The sequence below is a fragment of the Lissotriton helveticus genome, chromosome 1_1, assembly GCF_964261635.1.
Source record: "Lissotriton helveticus chromosome 1_1, aLisHel1.1, whole genome shotgun sequence".
In the NCBI taxonomy this organism is placed as follows: domain Eukaryota; kingdom Metazoa; phylum Chordata; class Amphibia; order Caudata; family Salamandridae; genus Lissotriton; species Lissotriton helveticus.
Genome location: NC_136057.1, coordinates 1265342737 through 1265363500, shown reverse-complemented (window position 1 = coordinate 1265363500; position 20764 = coordinate 1265342737). Strand labels below are relative to the sequence as shown.

General features: G+C 50.2%; 1 protein-coding gene across 1 annotated transcript in view; it reads right to left on the bottom strand.

The window, feature by feature from the left end:
• COG5 (component of oligomeric golgi complex 5) overlaps positions 1–20764 on the bottom strand; it is a 1467851-nt gene that overhangs the window by 71214 nt on the left and 1375873 nt on the right. The window contains exon 20 of the mRNA XM_078680311.1: positions 2384–2510. Within this exon, the coding sequence (XP_078536437.1) occupies positions 2384–2510 (127 nt within the window). The remainder of the gene's footprint in view (positions 1–2383; positions 2511–20764) is intronic.

The following is a 20764-nucleotide window of genomic DNA, read 5'->3' as shown; positions in this document are numbered from 1 at the left end:
GCACTCAACTGACCCGTCTCCCCAGGTACTTGAGACCCTTGTGGGTGAGTAGTTGTGCTTTATAACCCCCTAATTGTTTGATTGATCAGCGCATAAGATATCATACAAGTCTCTCCATATGGATATACTTTCTTGTGCTTTTTCACCTGATCTTTACTTGACCGATCTCAGCTTCTCTGCCAACAGCTGTTCCTTTAGGTCTCTTCTTTAATCCTCATATGAGGAACCTGTATCTTTTAACCAGCGTATAACTTTACCTTTATTTGCCAGTAAAAGGGTAAACTGAAAAGGTCCATAGTTTAACTTACCCTACTTGGAGCAGGAGTGAAGCCTCAACAAAAGATGTGCCAGTCACTAGTAGAGCCACAGCAACTAGTTTTAGTGATTCATTAGCCCTAAAGAATGCCACAAACCGTTTAGGCAACCAGCAAGGGCCAGAAGTATGTTGTCAGACTGTAGACGGGGCTGAGCCATTGTTCTTAACATACCGTGCGCAATTGGTTTTAGATCTGCCCGGTGTCCTCTTGAATAAAGGTAATAACCTTGGAACACTGAGGTATTTTTAGTTAATCTGGATCGCCTCTTTTTGTCCAGTAGTTTTTATCTAAGAACTCCCTCTTTCCATTACAGTCTTCGAGGAGGTCGAGTCTGTCCTGGTGGCAATGACCTACCAGGATAGGGAGAGGATGCCGATGATGAAGCTTGACACTATTATGGGTGATGTTTCCTCTTCTATAAAGGATGAATTTCCCCAGACACGTGTCAGAGGTCCTGTGACATCCGAATTTTGGATTCCTGAACTGAACATTAGGAAACAGTACATTATTTGCATTCTTCATTTGTCGCTGACGCCGCCACACCCATTTCTGCAATCCAATCAATGACATGTCAACCATATTGCCTCTACCCCAATATTAGCTCACCCACCACTGTGTACTGCCACAGCAGATGTGTGAAATGTGCCTGCCATGTCTGGCATCTTCTACCGTCACCTATGTTAATCGAGATTATATGAGAAAGGATCCTTATTGTATTGCACACTCTTTTGTGTAAATTTAATTGTGTGTAACAGAATCTAGCATTACTAGTAGCTAATATAGTGTACAATTCATCACCAGGCCCCTCAGGCATTGGTTCCCCAGGTCCCTTTCCTATTCGGCCTTCATCTTCAGTGTGGAGTAGTAGGGTGGTTCGATCACTACATATCATTGAGTACAATGAGGGCAATGGTCTGCTCCCCTCAATCAGCGCATGTAGTTCTGACAGAGTGGTTGAGTCGCGCAGCTTCGGCATCAGTCCATCCCAGGACTGTCTCCTATCTCCCACGAGCCGGGGAAAAGAACAAAAACTGCCCCAGAGACATTCTAAATCGCTCTTGGGATTCAGAGGACATTAAGAACCTCCCTCCAGGATTGAAACCCCCCAATAATGTTATTACTGTACCCAGTGCCTCACAAAAGGCAGGGCTGTCGCTGAAGAGTCACAAACTAAAGGCGGTTCGACAGCTCGGCCTCCTTCACAGCTGGACTGTCACCTGTGGTTCTCGGCCCGGTTCTCTGCCAGACCTGGGACTTTAATCAAATTAACAATTCCCTGTTCTGCTCCCACCCTTTTTCATAACAAACTTGGCCAGTGAAGATCACCCCCTCCCCCCATGGCATTCCTACAATATTTGTCGCTCCCTGCTGGGGGACAGATCCAGGCACTGCAGCAAGTGCTAGAGCAGGGACGCTAAGCAGTAGACAGAGCTCGACATCAAGTGGTGACAGAGCTCGACATCAAGTGGTGACATACCTGATCCCCCTCTACCCCTTGTCTGGGAGCTTCAGTGGCGCCACTTCAACCCTAGGTTGGAAACCAGCCCATAAGAGTGTGGTTACCATTCTGTCCAACGCGCATCAGCACTTATCTACAGCACTTAAGAGGGAAACATTTCGCTGCTACAGGACTGGATTTGATGCTAGATTTAGTGCTGACAGTTGAAAGGCTGAGTCAAATTTCCAAGGATCTGAATTTTTAAATCCTTTGCCGGACATCATTCTCACGCATTCAACGGTATAATCAATCATATTTCCCAGTGTTAGCACAAGAAATAGCTTGCCTTTGTTTCTACGTTAATCAAAAATCTTGTTTCAATATATAAATATACATATATATATATATTGTGTATCGCTTGCTTAAAGTTCCTCTTGTTCACATAGCTGTTAATATCATAATATTAATAAAAAACAGACGTGATCGTACATTCCAATCTGTGACTTGCAGCATGCATGTAGATTCCTTCAGTATGTACATTCGGCCACTGAGTGGCTTAACTCGCTTCTCAGCAAGCTGACCGGATTTAGGCTGCTGTTGCTTGTAAGAGTTAATAATTGCCGTTTACCTGATAAGGTGACTTTAATTCAGGAGGCGCCCTTGTGAACAGAAACTGAAGAATGGTGCTGTATGGAATAATATCCCCAATTGCAGGGCTACTGGCAATGTGTTCGTTTGTTTGGAACAGAAGCGGTCTGGAAAAAGGAGAAAAGACTGTTTAATGACTAGGCCGCTCACAAAAGAAGACAGGTCAACAAAAGCAGTATTTTCACCAAACAAAAAGAAAATTGGCGTTCTTCGATTACACACTCGCTAAATTGCACGGCTGCATTAGTCAACATTCCCTTACGTGATTTACAGAGCTAATGGCAGGTTAAACGCTCACTTATCGCAGCGAGAGACATTTTTCAAGGAATATTACCCTTTACAAAGCACATACAAATTTCCCATTTGGAAATGTTTCCAACTGTTTTCACTTGAATTCCTCTTCTGTCGAGCCCATGTGTTGGAGCGTATCTTTCCAGAAGCGAAAGGAACATGTGGCGCGGACTGTTCTAAAACCCACTTACTAGGGATTAAAACGTGCTGATTGTAAGGTTTAAACTTTACTAAAAAAGCACCGATTCCATCAATATTATGTCGCTTTTTTCCCAGTTTGCTTTTGACAGTAAGGTAGATTTGGTTTTACAACAAGCATATGCACATCCAAAGAACCGGACTTATACATGAAAAGGCCTCTTCATCCACTGGTAATTTAAAGTATGCTATTAGACATCACACACGACCCCAGTCACTCATTCCTGCACTCATATATCCTCCCACTAACTCTTGGTTGCTTTCACTCACCTACCCATCCACAGTATAACACCTAAGATAAATTATGAGCGTAAAAGCACATAAAAAAACATACCGACCAAATGTGGTAGGCCCAAGTTTGCAATAACAAATAAAAATTAACATGGTGCCCGCTTGCAATTGCAGAAATAGAATTGCATAATAAAAAATAGACATTCTAAAGTTTCACCATGGCCTCCATGTTTTGAAGCATGGCCATTTCTTAACATTAAAGGACAGGTTACATTTCTTCGGTAACAATATATCTGTAAGAAACTTTAGTTAGTGATAGATTCCTTACCTTAGAAACTACCCCTAGGCATCAGACTGGATTCGGAAAGTTTTCCTCAGCAGTACCCCTGCGCGTCGGTAGGCGTATTCGTGCGGCTCCGCGTACGTCGCTGGTGTCGTAGTCGCCAAGGTGACGTCACTGGTGCTACTTAGATGCGCCCACGCGCGCTGACGTCAGTTCTATACACGACTTTCCACGTCAGAAACGCAGAGCCATTCAAGATACTGACCACTGGTGCATTGAAACTAGGGCCCTGAAAGGGATGACCTTAACCATAGAAATCAGTTCGCAGAACGAGGAGGATGGGTGGGGCAGTAAGAAATCTATCACTAACTAATGTTTCTTTTCTTACAGATATATTGTTACCGAAGCTAAGTAACTTGTTCATCTGAAAGAAAAACCTTAGTGATAGATTCCTTACCTTACAATAGATATCCCAGCAATACCAACCCCGGTGGTGGATCTGAAAACCAAGATCACACCAGAAAGTCACTGAGAACAGAATGTCCAAAGAAGCCGTCTCTCCGGACTTGACTGTCAAGGCAATAATGCAGAGGGACACCACGTCCCAATGCAGTAGTAGCTGCTGTCGCCCTGGTAAAATGGGCGCGCAACCCCATTGGAGGTTCTTTTTTAGCCAGAGAATAACAGGCCTTGACACACAAGACTACCCAGCGGGAGATAGTCCTCTTGTGTACAGCCCGGCCTTTCTTGGCACCCGTGTAGTCAACAAAGAGCTGGTCATCCACTCGGAACTGTTGTGTGCGATTCAGGTAAAATGAGAGTGCACGTTTTGGGTCCAGATGGTGGTGCCTCTCTTCCTCTCTGGAAGGGTGCAGAGGCGGAAAGAAAGTGGGCATGGTGATAGTTTGCCCGATGTGGAAGGCAGTGACAACCTTTGGCAAGTAGGAAGGACGAGTGTGAAGCACAACCTTGTACGGAAGGACCGACAGAAAAGGAGGCTTACAGGAATGAGCCTGGAGCTCACTCATGCGTCTAGCAGAGGCGATGGCAACCAGGAAAGCAGTCTTCAAAGTCAATAAATGAAGAGGACAGTTGTGAAGCGGCTCAAAGGGAGCACACATCAAATAGGTAAGAACCAGATTCAAGTCCCACTGCGGCATCACAAACGGAATAGGAGGGAAAAGGTGAGTAATGCCTTCGAGAAATCTATTCACAACAGGGGACTTGAAAAGAGTGCTGGTCAGGGAGCCCGAGAAAGGCTGAAAGTGCATAAAGATAGCTCTTAATAGTGCCCAGAGCAGAGCCCTGCTGGGCTAGAGAAATAAGGAACAAAAGGACTTCTGGAAGAGGGGCAGAAAGTGGATCCACAGCCTTTGCTGTGCACCATGCCACAAATTTGTTCCACCTGCAGGCGTATACCAATTTAGTGGAGGGACGCCTGGCTGCCAGAATGATATCACAGACTTCAGGAGGCAAGTCAAAAGGAATCAACTGTAGCCGGTCACTCTCCATGCATATAGGTGGAGGCTGGACAGGTTCGAGTGGAGGACCGTCCCCTACTGCTGTGACAGAAGATCCTTCCGAAGAGGCAGTCAGATCGGGGAGTCCATGCTCATACCGAGTAGCTCGGGATACCAAACTCTTCGAGCCCAGTCCGGGGCCACAAGAATGACTTGCGCCCGGTTGCGCCTGATCTTCTTCAATACTCTGGGTAGATGTGGTATAGGCGGCAAGGCATACAATAGACCGCAGCTCCACTCGTGACGAAAAGCGTTGCAGAGCGAGTGCCGCCTTGGAAACTCAAACGCGCAGAAGTGATGTCACTGTGCGTTCTCTTCGGTGGTGAATAGATCTAACCAAGGCTCTCCCCACTGTTGAAAGAGACCTTGCTTTACCTCCCAGTAAAGACGCCATTTGTGATCCATCATGCACCTGCGGCTGAGTTCGTCCGCCCTGGCGTTCAAAGAACCTGCCAAGCGTTGAACCGTCAAGGAAATGCATGGACGTTCCAGCCATGTCTAGAGACGCAAAGCCTCCTGACATAGGGTCCACGACCCCACCCCGCCTTGCTTGTTGCAATACCACATGGCGGTGGTGTTGTCTGTGAACACCTGCACTACTCTCCCTTTGACAGAGGGAAGGAATGCTTTCAGTGCAAGTAGGATCGCCCGGAGCTCCAGAAAACTGATATGGAGCCTGGACTCCACCGGAGACCAGGGGCCTCTGATCTCCGCCTCTCCCATGTGGCCACTCCATCCCAGGAGGGACGCATCCGTCACCACTGTGTGCTCCAGTTGGGGAAGGGAGAGGGATCTGCCACTGACCCAACATTGGTTCCTGAGCCACCACTGCAGCTGTTGCGCAGTGCCCTCTGATGTCTGGATGTACTCGGACAGGTCCCCTTGATGCTGCACCCACTGGAACTTCATGTTCCACTGCAGAGCCCGCACATGCCATTTGGCATGATTGGTGAGCAGGATGCAGGAGGCCATTAGGCCCAGCAGCCTCAAGATCATCCTAACCGAAACCCAGGACAAGGGCTGAAAGATCGGAATCATAGCCCGAATGTCCCAGACTCGCTGTTCGGGAGGATAAACCCGAAACTGCGCCATGTCCAGAACTGCTCCAATGAAAAGGAGCTTCTGAGAGGGAATCACGTGTGATTTCGTCATGTTGATGGAGAACCCCAGCAAATGCAGGAGGTCGGCCGTAGTCTAGAGGGGGGAGACGACTGCCTGGGGAGAGCCCGCCTTCAATAGCCAGTCCTCAAGATAGAGGAAGACTGAAACCCCTGATCTGCGCAGATGAACTGCGACCACCGCCATCACCTTCGTGAACACTCGAGGGGCGCTGGTAAGGCCAAAAGGTAGCACAGTGAACTGAAAATGCTCGTAGCTTACTGTGAACCGCAGGTAACGCAGGTGGGCCGGCAGGACGGGGATATGAAAGGAATATGCTACTTACCAGTATGCATCTGTTCTTGGCATGTAGGGCTGCTGACATTTATATCTGTGCATAGATCGCCGCCTAGTGTTGGGTCCGGATGATTGCACATTGTTGTCCTGGAAGAGTCTTCGAAGTATCACGAGATAGGTGGCTCCTCCCCTGGACTACAGTGCGCATGGGCATCGCCTCCATGCTCAGATTGTTTTTCGCCATTGTGGCAGAGATGGAGTGTGATGTAGTAAGTGATGACCATGCATGAGAATAACCAAATTAATTCTGAGTGCCACAGCTGCGACAGGCACCGGGGAGGAGGGCGGGCGATATAAATGTCAGCAGCCCTACATGCCAAGAACAGATGCATACTGGTAAGTAGCATATTCCGTTCGAGGCATGTGGGCTGCTGAATTTATATCTGTGCATAGAATAAATAGTAGTACCCTCCCTAGTCGCGGTTGCCTGTGACAGCTGCAGCAGTCTGAAAGAGAGTTTTGAGAACAGCCTGACCTACAGCAGCTTGCTGTTTTGAGTGTACATCCACGCAGGAATGTTTGGTGAATGTGTGTATGGTGGTCCATGTGGCTGCTCTACATATGTCCTCTAGAGGGATGTTACCTAGGAAAGCCATGGATGCCCCCAACTTGCGTGTGGAATGCGCTCTTGGGGGAACTGTTAACGTGCGTTTAGCCTTTTGATAACAGATTTGGATGCACTTAACAATCCATCTGGCTATACCGGATTTAGAGATGGGGTTGCCCCTGTGTTGTGGAGAGAAGACAACGAACAGTTGTTTAGTTTTCCTGAAATCTTTAGTCCCATCTATGTAATACAGGAGAGCTCGTTTAACATCTAGTGTGTGTAGTGCCCTGTCAGCTACTGAATCAGGATTTGGGAAGAATACCGGTAGTTCAATAGTTTGGGTAATGTGGTACTGTGACACCACCTTGGGCATGAATTTAGGGTTGGTGCGCAGCACAACTCTATTAGCATGTATCTGAATGAAAGGCTCCTGAATAGTGAGGGCTTGTAGCTCGCTAACACGTCGTAGCGACGTAATTGCTACCAGAAAAGCCACTTTCCATGTGAGAAATTGTATCTCACAAGAGTGAAGAGGTTCAAATGGTGGACCCATGAGCCTGGTGAGGACTATGTTGAGGTTCCAGACAGGCGAAGGTGGGTGTCTTGGAGGAATTACCCTTTTCAGTCCCTCCATAAAAGCTTTAATGGCTGGCACTTTGAAAAGGGATAGGTGCTGTCTATTTTGAAGATAAGCCGCCATTGCAGCTAAATGTATCCTGATGGAACTATACGCCAGATTGCACTTGTATAGGTGCAGCAAGTAACCGATGATGTTCTGCGTGGAAGCATCAAGTGGATTTATGTTATTATTGGAGCAATAGATAACAAAGCGCTTCCATTTTGCCGCGTAGCAGGCTCTGGTGGTAGGTCGCCTAGCCTCTTTTATGATGTTCATGCAGTCAGGAGGCAGGTTCAGGTAGCCAAACTCTATGACCTCAGGAGCCATATCGCAAGGCTCAACTGCTGCGGATGTGGGTGCTGAATGTCTCCATGGCTCTGAGTGAGGAGACTGGGTGTAAGTTTTAGGCGCTGGTGTGGAACTACGGAAAGTTCCAGGAACGTGGTGTACCACGCCTGCCGTGCCCACGTTGGAGCAACCAGGATGAGTGTCATGGAGTGTTGCCTCAGTTTGCGTGCCACTAGCAGTATGAGTGGTGCTGGAGGAAAGGCGTACGCAAATCTGTTCGACCAGTTCATCCATATTGCATTGCCCTGAGACTGCGGTTGTGGGAACCTGGCGGCGAAGGTGCGGCATTTTGCGTTTTCGTGAGTGGCGAATAGGTCGATCTCTGGATGACCCCACTGCTGGAAATATGGTTGGAGCACTGAGGGATGTATCTCCCACTCGTGCATCTGATGGCTGTGTCTGCTGAGCAGGTCCGCCATCTGGTAGTCCCTGCCTGGGAGGTGTTCCGCCATGAGAAACATGTTCCTCTGAATCGCCCACTTCCACATGCACTGTGCTAGGTGTGACAATTGTGGAGTGTGTCCCCCCTTGCTTTTGGATGTAATACATCGCAGTCATGTTGTCCGTCCGGATCAGCACGACTTTGTTGCAGAGATTCAACTTGAATGCCTTCATCGCCATGAAGATTGCCATCAGCTCTAGTAGGTTGATGTGCATCCTCTGCTGTTGCGGTGTCCATAGTCCCTGTACTGTATAATGGAGGACATGCGCTCCCCATCCCTGGAGAGATGCGTCCATTGTCAGCACTATCTGTGGTACCGGCTCTTGGAACGGTCGTCCCTTGCAAAGGTTTTGTGTGTTCCACCAATGCAGAGAGTTGTATGCACGACCGGTCACCAACACTAGGTCTTTTAGCTGTCCCTGAGCCTGGTTCCATTGGCGTGCCAAACATTCCTGAAGCGGACGCATGTGTAGCCTCGCATGAGGGACTATAAAGATGCAGGAGGCCATCATGCCTATCAGTTGCATGAACACCTGTGCCGAGAGTGAGTGTTGTGGTTTGAATTTTCGAATCAACACCCGCATGTTGTTGACCCTCGCTGAGTTTGGTTGCGCTGTGGCAGCGAGCGTGTTTATTTCTGCGCCTAGGTACTGCTGTACATGTGCGGGTTGAAGATGGGACTTTTGGTAATTGAGCGAAAATCCTAGACTGTGTAGGAGGTGGATTGTGCGTGACATGTGGTTGGCACACTGTGGGGCTGACTTTGCTTGTACAAGCCAGTCGTCCTGATACGGATAGACATGGATGTGTTGCCTCCGAAGATGCACCGCCACTGTTGCCAAGCACTTTGTAAACACTCTGGGGGCTGTAGTGACCCCAAAAGGTAGGACCTTGAACTGGTAATGCTGGTTGTTGATGGTGAACCTGAGATATTTCCTGTGACTGGGGTGAATGGGAATGTGGAAATAGGCATCCTTCAGATCTAGGGTTGCTAGGAAGTCTCCTTGACTGAGCAACGGGAGAACTTGCTGTAACGTGAGCATGTGAAAGTGTTCTGATAGGATGTATTGGTTTAGAGGTCTGAGGTCTAGAATGGGCCTGAGAGACCCGTCCTTTTTTGGGATTAAGAAGTACAGTGAGTACACCCCTGTTCCCTGTTGTTCTAAAGGCACCAGTTCTATGGCCCCTTTTTTCAGCATGGATATGACTTCTTGCTGCAATAAGTGCATGTGCTCGGCGTACATAGGACGGTGCCTTGGGGGTATGTTGGGTGGAGTGGAGGTTAGTTCTAGACAGTAACCGCGTTGTATAAGTTGTCTCACCCACCTGTCTGTGGTAATGCTTTCCCAGACTAGCAGGAACTGCTGGAGTCTCCCCCCGACCGGTGTTATATGGTCGGGGGGCAGTGATAAGGCTTCACTGCTTGGTACTGGCGGAGGATCTGGTATTATTAGTTCCACGTCCTCTGCCCTTGGTGCTGTTCCCACGGTATCCACCCTATTGTTCTTGTTGTAGGTGGTTTGTGTGCCTCCCTTGGCGTACTGGGCTTGTTGCGACGCCTGTCCTCTGGAAGCTCCCCTGTTACCAGAGTGACGAAAGGAACCGCCCCTGAACTGCTGAAACTGCTGAAACTGCAGAGCTCCCATGGATTTCGCAGTTTCAGTGTCCTTTTTAATCTTCTCAAGAGTGGTGTCCACCTCTGGACCAAACAGGAAGTCAGGGTTCACTGGCTGATTGAGGAGGGTAGTCTGGATTTCAGATTTAAAGCCAGAGATACGTAGCCAGGCATGCCTTCTGAGCATAACGCTAGTGTTTATGGCTCTCGCCGCTGTGTCTGCAGCGTCCAACGCGCACTTAATGGACGCGTTGGAGATTAACTTCCCCTCCTGTATAAGCATTTCCGTTCCCTCCTTATAAGTTTCTGGCAGGTGTTGCATGAGCTGCTCTAACGTGTCATATTGTGCCCTGTCATATCTTGCTAACAGGGCCTGTGTATTGGAGATCCTCCAAATATTGGCAGCTTGAGCTGCTACACATTTCCCAGAGGCTTCTAAGATCTTCGATTCTTTGTCCGGAGGAGGAGCATCACCTGTAGCCTGAGAGTTCGCTCTTTTGCGAGCATTAGCCACCACTAAGGAGTCCAGTAGAAGTTGGCCCTTGATGTAGGTAGGGTCCACGGGCGCAGGCCGGTACTTCCGTTTAATTCTTGGGTTTACTACTCTTGCCTTAGTTCCCTGTTGTTCTAAAGGCACCAGTTCTATGGCCCCTTTTTTCAGCATGGATATGACTTCTTGCTGCAATAAGTGCATGTGCTCGGCGTACATAGGACGGTGCCTTGGGGGTATGTTGGGTGGAGTGGAGGTTAGTTCTAGACAGTAACCGCGTTGTATAAGTTGTCTCACCCACCTGTCTGTGGTAATGCTTTCCCAGACTAGCAGGAACTGCTGGAGTCTCCCCCCGACCGGTGTTATATGGTCGGGGGGCAGTGATAAGGCTTCACTGCTTGGTACTGGCGGAGGATCTGGTATTATTAGTTCCACGTCCTCTGCCCTTGGTGCTGTTCCCACGGTATCCACCCTATTGTTCTTGTTGTAGGTGGTTTGTGTGCCTCCCTTGGCGTACTGGGCTTGTTGCGACGCCTGTCCTCTGGAAGCTCCCCTGTTACCAGAGTGACGAAAGGAACCGCCCCTGAACTGCTGAAACTGCTGAAACTGCAGAGCTCCCATGGATTTCGCAGTTTCAGTGTCCTTTTTAATCTTCTCAAGAGTGGTGTCCACCTCTGGACCAAACAGGAAGTCAGGGTTCACTGGCTGATTGAGGAGGGTAGTCTGGATTTCAGATTTAAAGCCAGAGATACGTAGCCAGGCATGCCTTCTGAGCATAACGCTAGTGTTTATGGCTCTCGCCGCTGTGTCTGCAGCGTCCAACGCGCACTTAATGGACGCGTTGGAGATTAACTTCCCCTCCTGTATAAGCATTTCCGCTCCCTCCTTATAAGTTTCTGGCAGGTGTTGCATGAGCTGCTCTAACGTGTCATATTGTGCCCTGTCATATCTTGCTAACAGGGCCTGTGTATTGGAGATCCTCCAAATATTGGCAGCTTGAGCTGCTACACATTTCCCAGAGGCTTCTAAGATCTTCGATTCTTTGTCCGGAGGAGGAGCATCACCTGTAGCCTGAGAGTTCGCTCTTTTGCGAGCATTAGCCACCACTAAGGAGTCCAGTAGAAGTTGGCCCTTGATGTAGGTAGGGTCCACGGGCGCAGGCCGGTACTTCCGTTTAATTCTTGGGTTTACTACTCTTGCCTTAGTGGGCTCTTTAAAAATGTCACTGGCATGTTTGAGCACACTTTGAGCATAGGCAGAGTTTTTATAGACCTTTCTGATGTGGAGAATGTATCAAAAAGAAAGTCCTCCTCCATGGGGTCAGCGTGCATGTCCACGTCATGGTTAAGTGCCGCCCTCTCAATCAGTGCGTTGAAAGCAGCAGTATCTTCAGTAGGTGAAGGCTTTATAGCATATGAGAGAGTATCAGGAGTGGTTTGGGGGTCAGGGTCGACAGTCAGCCCACTGCTGGGACTCATCTGGATCAGCATCAATGGGATAGTTGAACTGTTCCTCATTGTCTCCTTCTTCCACATCTTCAGTGACATGTGTGGGAGAGTAGGCATAGCTCTGATCATATGATGGCATTGGCTCAAAAAGAACAGGAGAGGTGGTAGAGTCTCTCTTTTTCTTTAGAGGTATCCTATAATGTTCCATAGGCGTTTCAGGCCTGATGTTACACTGGTAAACAGTGAGGCGACCTGATTCGGAGTCGATGTAGAATTTCGACTGGTTGTCGTGGGACGGTGGCTGGAAAACAACGTCCTGTGACCGAGGCTGAGTGGTTGCGGCACCCGATGTTGACTTGGCAGAGTCGGCAGCCGGAGTATGGTGAACCGTTTTAGGCCGCGCTGTCGGGGGAAGTCCTAACTTTATCGGCGCCGGAAGCAATGGCGACGGACTGACTGTTTTCGATGGAGGCGGTGTCTTCGCTTCGACCGACTTCGACTGTTCAGCGCGTATGAGGCCTTGTGTCGATTCGAGCCGTTGTTGCTTTGCAGGTACGCCCTCGTGCGTCGACGCGGTATGGTGCTTCGATCCGACTTTTGCCTTCGGGTCGAAGGCCTTGACCAACATTGGCTTCTTTAGCTTCGGATCGATGGCCCGCTGGGCCTCGAGGCTCCCGGAAGAGCTGCCATCTTTGGAGCCGGAAGTCGACGGAATCGTGACGCGCTTCACTGTCAACACAGGCGTGGTCGATCCGATCTTCGGCTCTACGCCCCCTGTTGTCCCCGAGGGGTCGAGCGCACGCTTTGACTTGGAAGGGTCAGAGGTCTTCGAGCCGACGGCCGTTTTAACTAGCGTTGGTCTCGAGTGCGTGTCCTTTGGTTTCGGTTTCGATTTTGATATCTCCACTGAGTGGGGCCTATCGACCGATGGCTCTTTGGTAACGTTCTTAGTCGGGCCTTGAAGCGGGACTAGAGAACTGTGTTGAAGATCTTGGCTAAGGCCTTCCGGCGATGCCTCGACCTGAGCCGTGAAAGAGTCTATGTGTGTCCCCGCAACTGCGGTTGGGCTAAGCTCTTCACCGGAGTCGTCGTCGACGGCTCCGGTAGGTTGTACGTCGTCCCCTACCTCGATGATGTCTTCGTCATGTATGTAAAGTTGTTCCTCGTCCTCGTGGTCGTTAGAGTCCTGCTCTGACACTGGATCCGAGTGCTCCGGATCCTCGTCTCGAACATTTTCATCGTCGTCACCCCCTAAGATGTTTTCTGGGTCTGGTGCCGATTCTCGCGCCGACTGTCGTGCAGCGCGCCGAAGACGGAGAGTTTTCTTGGATCTGAATTTGGAACAGGCCATGCAACTGGCCTCATCATGGTCCGGTGAGAGACATTTGTTGCACACCGGATGCACGTCGATGTGGGGATATTTTGAGTTGCAGACGGGGCAGCGCTTGAACGGACTTCGTTCCATTGTCGCTCGTCGATGGGCCTTTGGCGTCGAAGGCAAAAGTCTTCCGACATCGAGTTCAAAGAACTGGAATAGCAAAAGGCACCGAACGAAAGACAATACCGCCACCCCTAAGGCCTTTTGGCCTCGAAAAAAGAGGAACTATAAGAATTTCCAAACGTGAGTCAAGAAGTACATCCGAACCCAATGGCGGAAAAAAAACAATCTAAGCATGGAGGGGATGCCCATGCACACTGTAGTCCAGGGGAGGAGCCACCTATCTCGTGATACTTCGAAGACTCTTCCAGGACAACAATGTGCAATCATCCGGACCCAACACTAGGTGGCGATCTATGTACAGATATAAATTCAGCAGCCCACATGCCTCGAACATAAGCGTCCTGCAAGTCGAACGCTACCAACCAGACTTGAGGGTTTAGGACAGACTAGACTTGAGCAAGTGTGAGCATCTTGAACTTCTCCTTCCGGAGGAAGTGATTGACGTTTCTAAGGTCCAAGAAAGGACGCAGGCCTTTGCCCTTCTTTGGAACCAGGAAGTAGTAGGAGTAACAACCACAACCTACTTCTGGCGCCAGAACGTGCTTGATGGCCCCCTTGGCCAAGAGGGCCGTAACTTCCTGCTGAAGAAGTGCCAAGTGATCCCCTGACATGCGGTGGGACTGAGGTGGCATGGCTGGAGCGGTGGTCTCGAAAGGGAGTGAGTAGCCCCGTCGTACCATCTGCAGAACCCACCTGTCCGAAGTGCTGGTGCTCCAGTGGGAGAGGTGATGGTGAAGCCTGCCACCCACTGGCATTTGGTGGGCCTGAAACACCGGACTAGGAAGGTTTGAAGAAAGTGGCAGCAGGGGAGGTGGTGGACTGACCCACCTGCTGGCCCTGTGACCCACCTCTGCGAGTCCCACATCCTCAGCTGCGCGGAGACTGTTGTTGCGCAGGCCTGTGGCTCTGAAACAAACATGGTTGGGCGCCCCTTCCTTGGCCACCAAAGGAGCGAAAAGCAGAAGCGGAAGGAGTGTGCGTGGCCGAAAGACCTAAGGACATGGCTGTAGCCCGTGAGTCCTTAAAACGCTCCAACGCACTATCTGCCTTGTCATCAAAAAGGCGAGTGTCATCAAAGGGCATGTCCATCAGAGTGTTCTGGACATCCCCGGAAAAGCCAGTTATCCTCAGCCAGGCGTAGAGGTGTAGCACCACTGTCGTGGAAATCGCCCTGCCCAGCGTGTCAGCGGTGTCACGGCCACAACCAATTATGAGGCCTGTGGCTCTGAAACAAACGTGGTTGGGCGCCCCTTCCTTGGCCACCAAAGGAGCGAAAAGCAGAAGCGGAAGGAGTGTGCGTGGCCGAAAGACCTAAGGACATGGCTGTAGCCCGTGAGTCCTTAAAACGCTCCAACGCACTATCTGCCTTGTCATCAAAAAGGCGAGTGTCATCAAAGGGCATGTCCATCAGAGTGTTCTGGACATCCCCGGAAAAGCCAGTTATCCTCAGCCAGGCGTAGCGGTGTAGCACCACTGTCGTGGAAATCGCCCTGCCCAGCGAGTCAGCGGTGTCACGGCCACAACCAATTATGAACTTGGCTGCGTCTCTCCCCTCAGCAATAGCTTGGGAGAGCACCGTCCGGGCCTCCTCCGGACACTGAGGCAGCACCTGCGCAACTGTGTCCCACACAGAATGGGAATAATGGCCCAAGAGGCATGCAGTGTTTACAGACCGCAGCCCTGAACTTGCGGAAGTTTTTTTTCAAACTGTACCAGTTTCTTGGATTCCCTATCTGGAGGTGCGGAAGGGAATGCACTTGGGGACGCAGAGGCTTGGACAACCAAGCTCTCAGGGGTCGGGTGATGGGAAAGGAAAATGGGGTCACCCCGGGTCAGGCGATGTCGTCAGGCCACGTTCTTATCCACAGGAGCCCCTGTGTTGGGCCTGGACTAGGTGCCCAAAAGAACCTCTGCAAATGTGTCATGAAAGGGCAGCAGCGGCTCCATAGAGGAAGACGCTGGCCGGAGCACTTCTGTCAGGATGTTAGTCCTGACGGCCACCACCGGGAGCTCGGGGTGGAGCGCCTCGGCAGCTCTACGCAACACCACCGAATATGCGCCACCCTCCTCCGTAGCCACGGTAGAAGGAGACAGTGAGCCAGGTTCTGGAGTAAAATCCATGTCACCTGCATCCTCCAAACCCTCTTCCCAGTCTGGGTCTAACTCGCACTGGACTGCGAGAGGGTCCTCAAACCCTCCCAGTCCTCCCCTTCCTCCCCAACCTGCCGGGCAGGTGGAAAAGAGGGAGGCAGATGGAAAAAGGGATAGAAATTCGATATCGGTGTCGATTGACTCCGGTCCGGCGCCGTCTCCTGATGGGGTGGAAGGTGGGAACGGCATCAGCGGTGCCGTAGATGTCAGTGGAGGTCGTACGAGGCCACCCGACATCGGCTGGGATCTATGCATGGATCCATGGGGGTCTCGCGGCGCCGAGACCGGAGTCGTTGATGACGTCGGGGCCAGAGCCGGCAACAAAGAAGAGCAAGGACCCCAGTCGGAACGGGGGGGGGGGAGCGGCGGCCTGAAGACGTTCCAGCCGGGCCCGATAGGCCAAAAAGGCAGGCCATGGCTGACAGGAAATTCTGTAGCTGGGCCGGAGTCGCCGACGGACCCGGAAAGGGCGGGTAGGCAGTCGGCAACTGCGCATGCTCCGCCGGTGCCCTGAAGGTGGCACCACCCGCACCCTCTGCCATGTCATGCAACAGGCTAGGGGAAGGCTAAGAGCGACAATGCTTCTTCGACTTCTTGTGCTTCGCCTTACCTGACTCTGAGTGCGAAGACTTTGACGAACGATGATGGTTGCGGCAGCTCCGCGAACGGTCCCTTGACCTCCTATGGAACCGGGACCGTGAACGGCGCGGAGCCGACTCCCTAGCCTCCAGCAACTTTCGGGATCGCTCCTGCAAAGTTTTCGGAGCCATGGCTCGGCAATCGGGGCACTACTCGGAGTCGTGGTCGCCCCCCAGGCAGTAGAGATTCTCACGGTGCGGGTCCGTCACCGACATCGCGCGGGGACAAGCCGCTCAAGACTTAAAACTGGGGCATCCCTATACACCAGGAGTCAAAGATTCAAAGAACAGAGACAAAAGTCACAAAAATAACTCAGTCAAAAAGTGACTGGGGGTACCGCTCTCTCCGGATCTGCGCTTGCTGGCGCGGAAAAAGAACGAACTTACATCAGCACGCGTGGTCGTGTCTAAGTAGCTACAAAAACGTCATCTTGGGGACTACAACCCCAGCAACGTACGCGGAGCCGCACGACGACGCCAACAGACACACGCGCGCAGTACTACTGACGAAAATCTTCCAGATCCAGTCTGACGCCTGGGGGTAATTTCTAAGGTAAGGAATCTATCACTAACGTGTTTCTTTCAGATACAATAATACACAATGGCAAACACCACCTCTTGCCGTACTGTAGGTTAAATAAAAGGCAAACAAGTGGATGAAAGAGGACCTAGAAAATCCCTGTCACTGATGCACACTCATTTTCAGACAGATGTGCACATATGATCCACAAAAAAGCTGCGACTCACAAGAATATAGTGCCTATGGCTGAAGTGGGCTGATCCTTTGCCCCATACTGTAATGGGTGGAGCAGTGTATGAATGAAATTCAAAAAGGTCAATGGCAGAAGAAGGTTTACCCTAAGGTAGGTAGGTAAGTAAGCAGGTGGGTGGAGGGGTGGCTGGATGGGTTGTGTGTATGTTTCTTAATTCTTTTTATTCCAAGAGCCTGGCAGTCAAATTATCTAAAGAGGGTCTTACGATGATTATCGCATTGCAAATCGTCTACCTCCAGTTTGTTGCAAGGGGTAATCAACACCAACACCCTCGTTTATTAAGGCAATCTGTGACATCCTGTCACAATATACTTACTACACTCTTTAACACATAACAATCCTTCCTTAAAGGCCTATTGGTTTTAACTTATGTTTTTCATAATAAATATGTCAGGCCTACAGCCTCTGTCGCAACATTTCATAATAAAAATATATTACCAATGGCACCTGTTGGATCAGGGACTTTCTGCAGGGTCATCCCTGATTTTTGCCTTCCTTTGCTGAAAGCTATTGTGCTTTCCATTTGAAAACATGGGGAAATTGGTATACACTTGATTGGTACATTAAATTTACGGACTAGTTTCTAGTATATCATACTACATGTGGGGTGTTTCTAAACTGAATGCTACAATGGGAATTGGAGCTCGGCAAGCAGCTGCTCCCTAGGGAATGGCAATCCGGCGAATAGTGCTGAGTGCTGGAAGGAGTGTAGCTCCCCCGGGACTCTTTTGCACATCCTCTGGTAATGCCCCAGGTTAGCCCAATTCTGGGATGAGATTCTGACGAACATCGGCACCCATCTTGAAACTCAAATACCTAGATTCCCAACTTAAACCATTCTGGGCCTTCCCAACCCACTTACATATCCACTCAAATCTCGCAGAGGCCGACATATCGCCTTGCAATTGGGGCAGCACATCAGACCTTCTTGGCACACTGGGGAACAGATAGACTGCCAACTCATCAGGGCTGGCTTCATCAGATTTGGCATGTGCTCCGAATGGAGAAATTCACATTGACATCAACTATGCAAGGGGACTCTTATTGAGAGATGTGGCAACCTTTTATTGCGCTTTTTTCTCAGGAGTTCCCAGAACTGACTTGTCCCAGATATCTGAGGCTGCTCCGACTGACTGAGCCGTTACACACATTGCAAGTGGAGAATACACCCATGCAATGTATTTCTAGTTTGTTGCCAACTCTAATGTTTTAGACTCTGAGGTGAGAACCCTGGGGGGAGGTTGGGGTGGATGGAAGGGTGTTGGGGTAGTTAAATAGTTGCCCTTTGTGAGTGTGGAGTGTCATTCTGAGTGTTACTTCACTTACACTGGTTGTTTTTTTCTCTGCATCTGAATTGCAACAATAAAAACAAATTTGAATTTACACTGAATGCTACCAGTGGGCTGCAGCACTCATTATGCCACTCTCTAAAGCAGAACTGTAAAACACATCTCAGGCCTGCCACTGCAGTTGTGAACTGTAATTTCGACATGACAAAATAAACATTATGTCAAACCTTTCTTATAAATACTTCTTTTTAAGTTACTATTTTGAAAATGCCACTTTTACAAAGTTGTCATTTTTCTGTCTTCACCAAATGTGCATTTCTGTCAGTGTCCAAGGTCACATGGCTGTGAATAGGTCTCCTGTGGTGTGTTGTGTAATCGTTCCAGACATGGAAATAAACTTGGCCTAGGTGTGGAGGGAGTGGGTCTTCCTGACTGGATGGTTAGTTAGGAGTTGTGCCTTGCCCCGATTACACTTCACAGTACCCTGGTTGCATCACACACAAAGGAACCCAACTCCAGTCCTGCCCTTGGCTTTGAAACCCTAAGCAATTTGTATAGCGCACTACTCACCCAGAGGGTCTCAAGGCGCTTGAGGGAGGGGGGTACTTTACTTATCGAATATCCAAGTTTTTAGTTGTTTTCTGAAGGAGAGGTGGTTCTGTGTAAGGCGGAGGTGGGTAGGGAGAGAATTCCAGGTTTTGGCCGCTAAGTAGGAGAAGGATCTTCCCCCCATGGTGGATCTATGGATGCATGGAATTGCGGCGAGGGCTTGATTAGACGGTCGTAGTTGGCGGGGGGGGTGTAAAAGGACAGACGTGTGTTAAGGCATTCGGGTCCTAGGTTGTAGAGGGCTTTGTGTGCGTGAGTGAGGAGACGGAATGTTATTCTCTTGTTGACGGGGAGCCAGTGGAGGTCTATCAGGTGACCGGAAATGTGAGCTTGGCGGGGGATGTCTAGTATGAGTCTGGCTGAGGCGTTTTGGATGCGTTGGAGTTTTTTCTGTAGTTTGGCTGTGGTTCCGGCGTAAAGGGTGTTTCCGTAGTCCAGTCGGCATGTGACCAGTGCGTGGGTGACCGTCTTTCTTGTTTCGGTGGGGATCCAACGGAAGATTTTTTTGAGCATACGTAGGATGTTGAAGCATGATGATGATACGGCATTGACTTGTTTGGTCATCGAGAGGGAGGAGTCCAGGATGAAGCCTAGGTTGCGTGCGTGGTCCGTGGGTATAGGTGCGTTTCCCAGGGCCGGTGGCCACCATGAGTCGGAGGGGGATGATCCTAAGATGAGGACTTCCGTTTTGTCAGAGTTCAGTTTTAAACGGCTGTTCTTCATCCATTCGGCTACTTCTTTCATCCCTTCGTGTAGGTTGGTTTTGGCGGTGTTTGGGTCTTTGGTGAGGGAGAGGATCAGCTGGGTGTCGTCTGCGTAGGAGATGATGTTGAGGTTGTGATGGCGCGCGATGGATGCGAGGGGGCTCATGTATACGTTGAAGAGGGTGGGACTGAGTGATGATCCTTGTGGTACGCCGCAGATGACTTCGGTGGCCTCTGATATAAAAGGGGGGAGGCGGACTCTCTGTGTTCTTCCGGCGAGGAACGAGATGATCCAGTCCAAAGCTTTTCCTTGTATTCCGGCGTTGCTGAGGCGTTGTATAAGGGTGCTATGGCAGACTGTGTCGAAGGCTGCGGAGAGGTCAAGTAGGATGAGGGCAGCTGTTTCTCCGTTGTCCAGTAGTGTTCGAATGTCATCTGTTGCTGCGATGAGGGCGGTCTCTGTGCTGTGTTTGGCTCGGAAGCCGGACTGTGAAGGGTCGAGGGATTTGTTGGATTCGAGGAAGGCGGCGAGCTGACTGTTGACGGCTTTCTCAATGACTTTGGCAGGGAATGGGAGGAGCGAGATGGGGCGGTAGTTCTTAAGTTCAGTGGGGTCTGCTGTGGGTTTCTTCAGGAGGGCGCTGAGTTCGGCATGTTTCCAGCTTTCCGGGAAGGTAGCGGAGTTGAGGGAGCAGTTGATGACGTCTCGGAGAATGGGTGCGATAATGGAGTTTGCTTTGTTGAAAATGTGGTGGGGAAATGGGTCGGTTGCCGATCCTGAGTGGATGGAGTTCATCAGGCGGATGGTGTCTTCGGTGGTGATTGGGTTCCAGGCGCAAAGGTTGTTGGAGGGGGGTTTTGGTTCGGAGGTGGGTGGGGTGGACTGGATTTTGTTGTGGAAGAATGAGGTTAGGGAGTTGCAGAGGTCTTGGGAGGGGGTGATGTCGTTGGTGCCGGCGGTGGGGTTTGTAAATTCTTTGACGATGTTAAATAGTTCCTTGCTGTTGTGGGCGTTGTTGTCTAGTCGATCCTTGAATGCTGATTTCTTGGTGGATCGGATCAGTTGGTGGTGTTTGCGGGTGGCGTTTTTGAAGGTGGCCAAGTTGTCAGTGGTTGGGTTTTTTCGCCAGGCTTTCTCGAGGGTGCGACAGATCTTCTTGGATTTCTTAAGGTCATCGTTGAACCAGGGGGCTTTTTTGCTACCTTGCT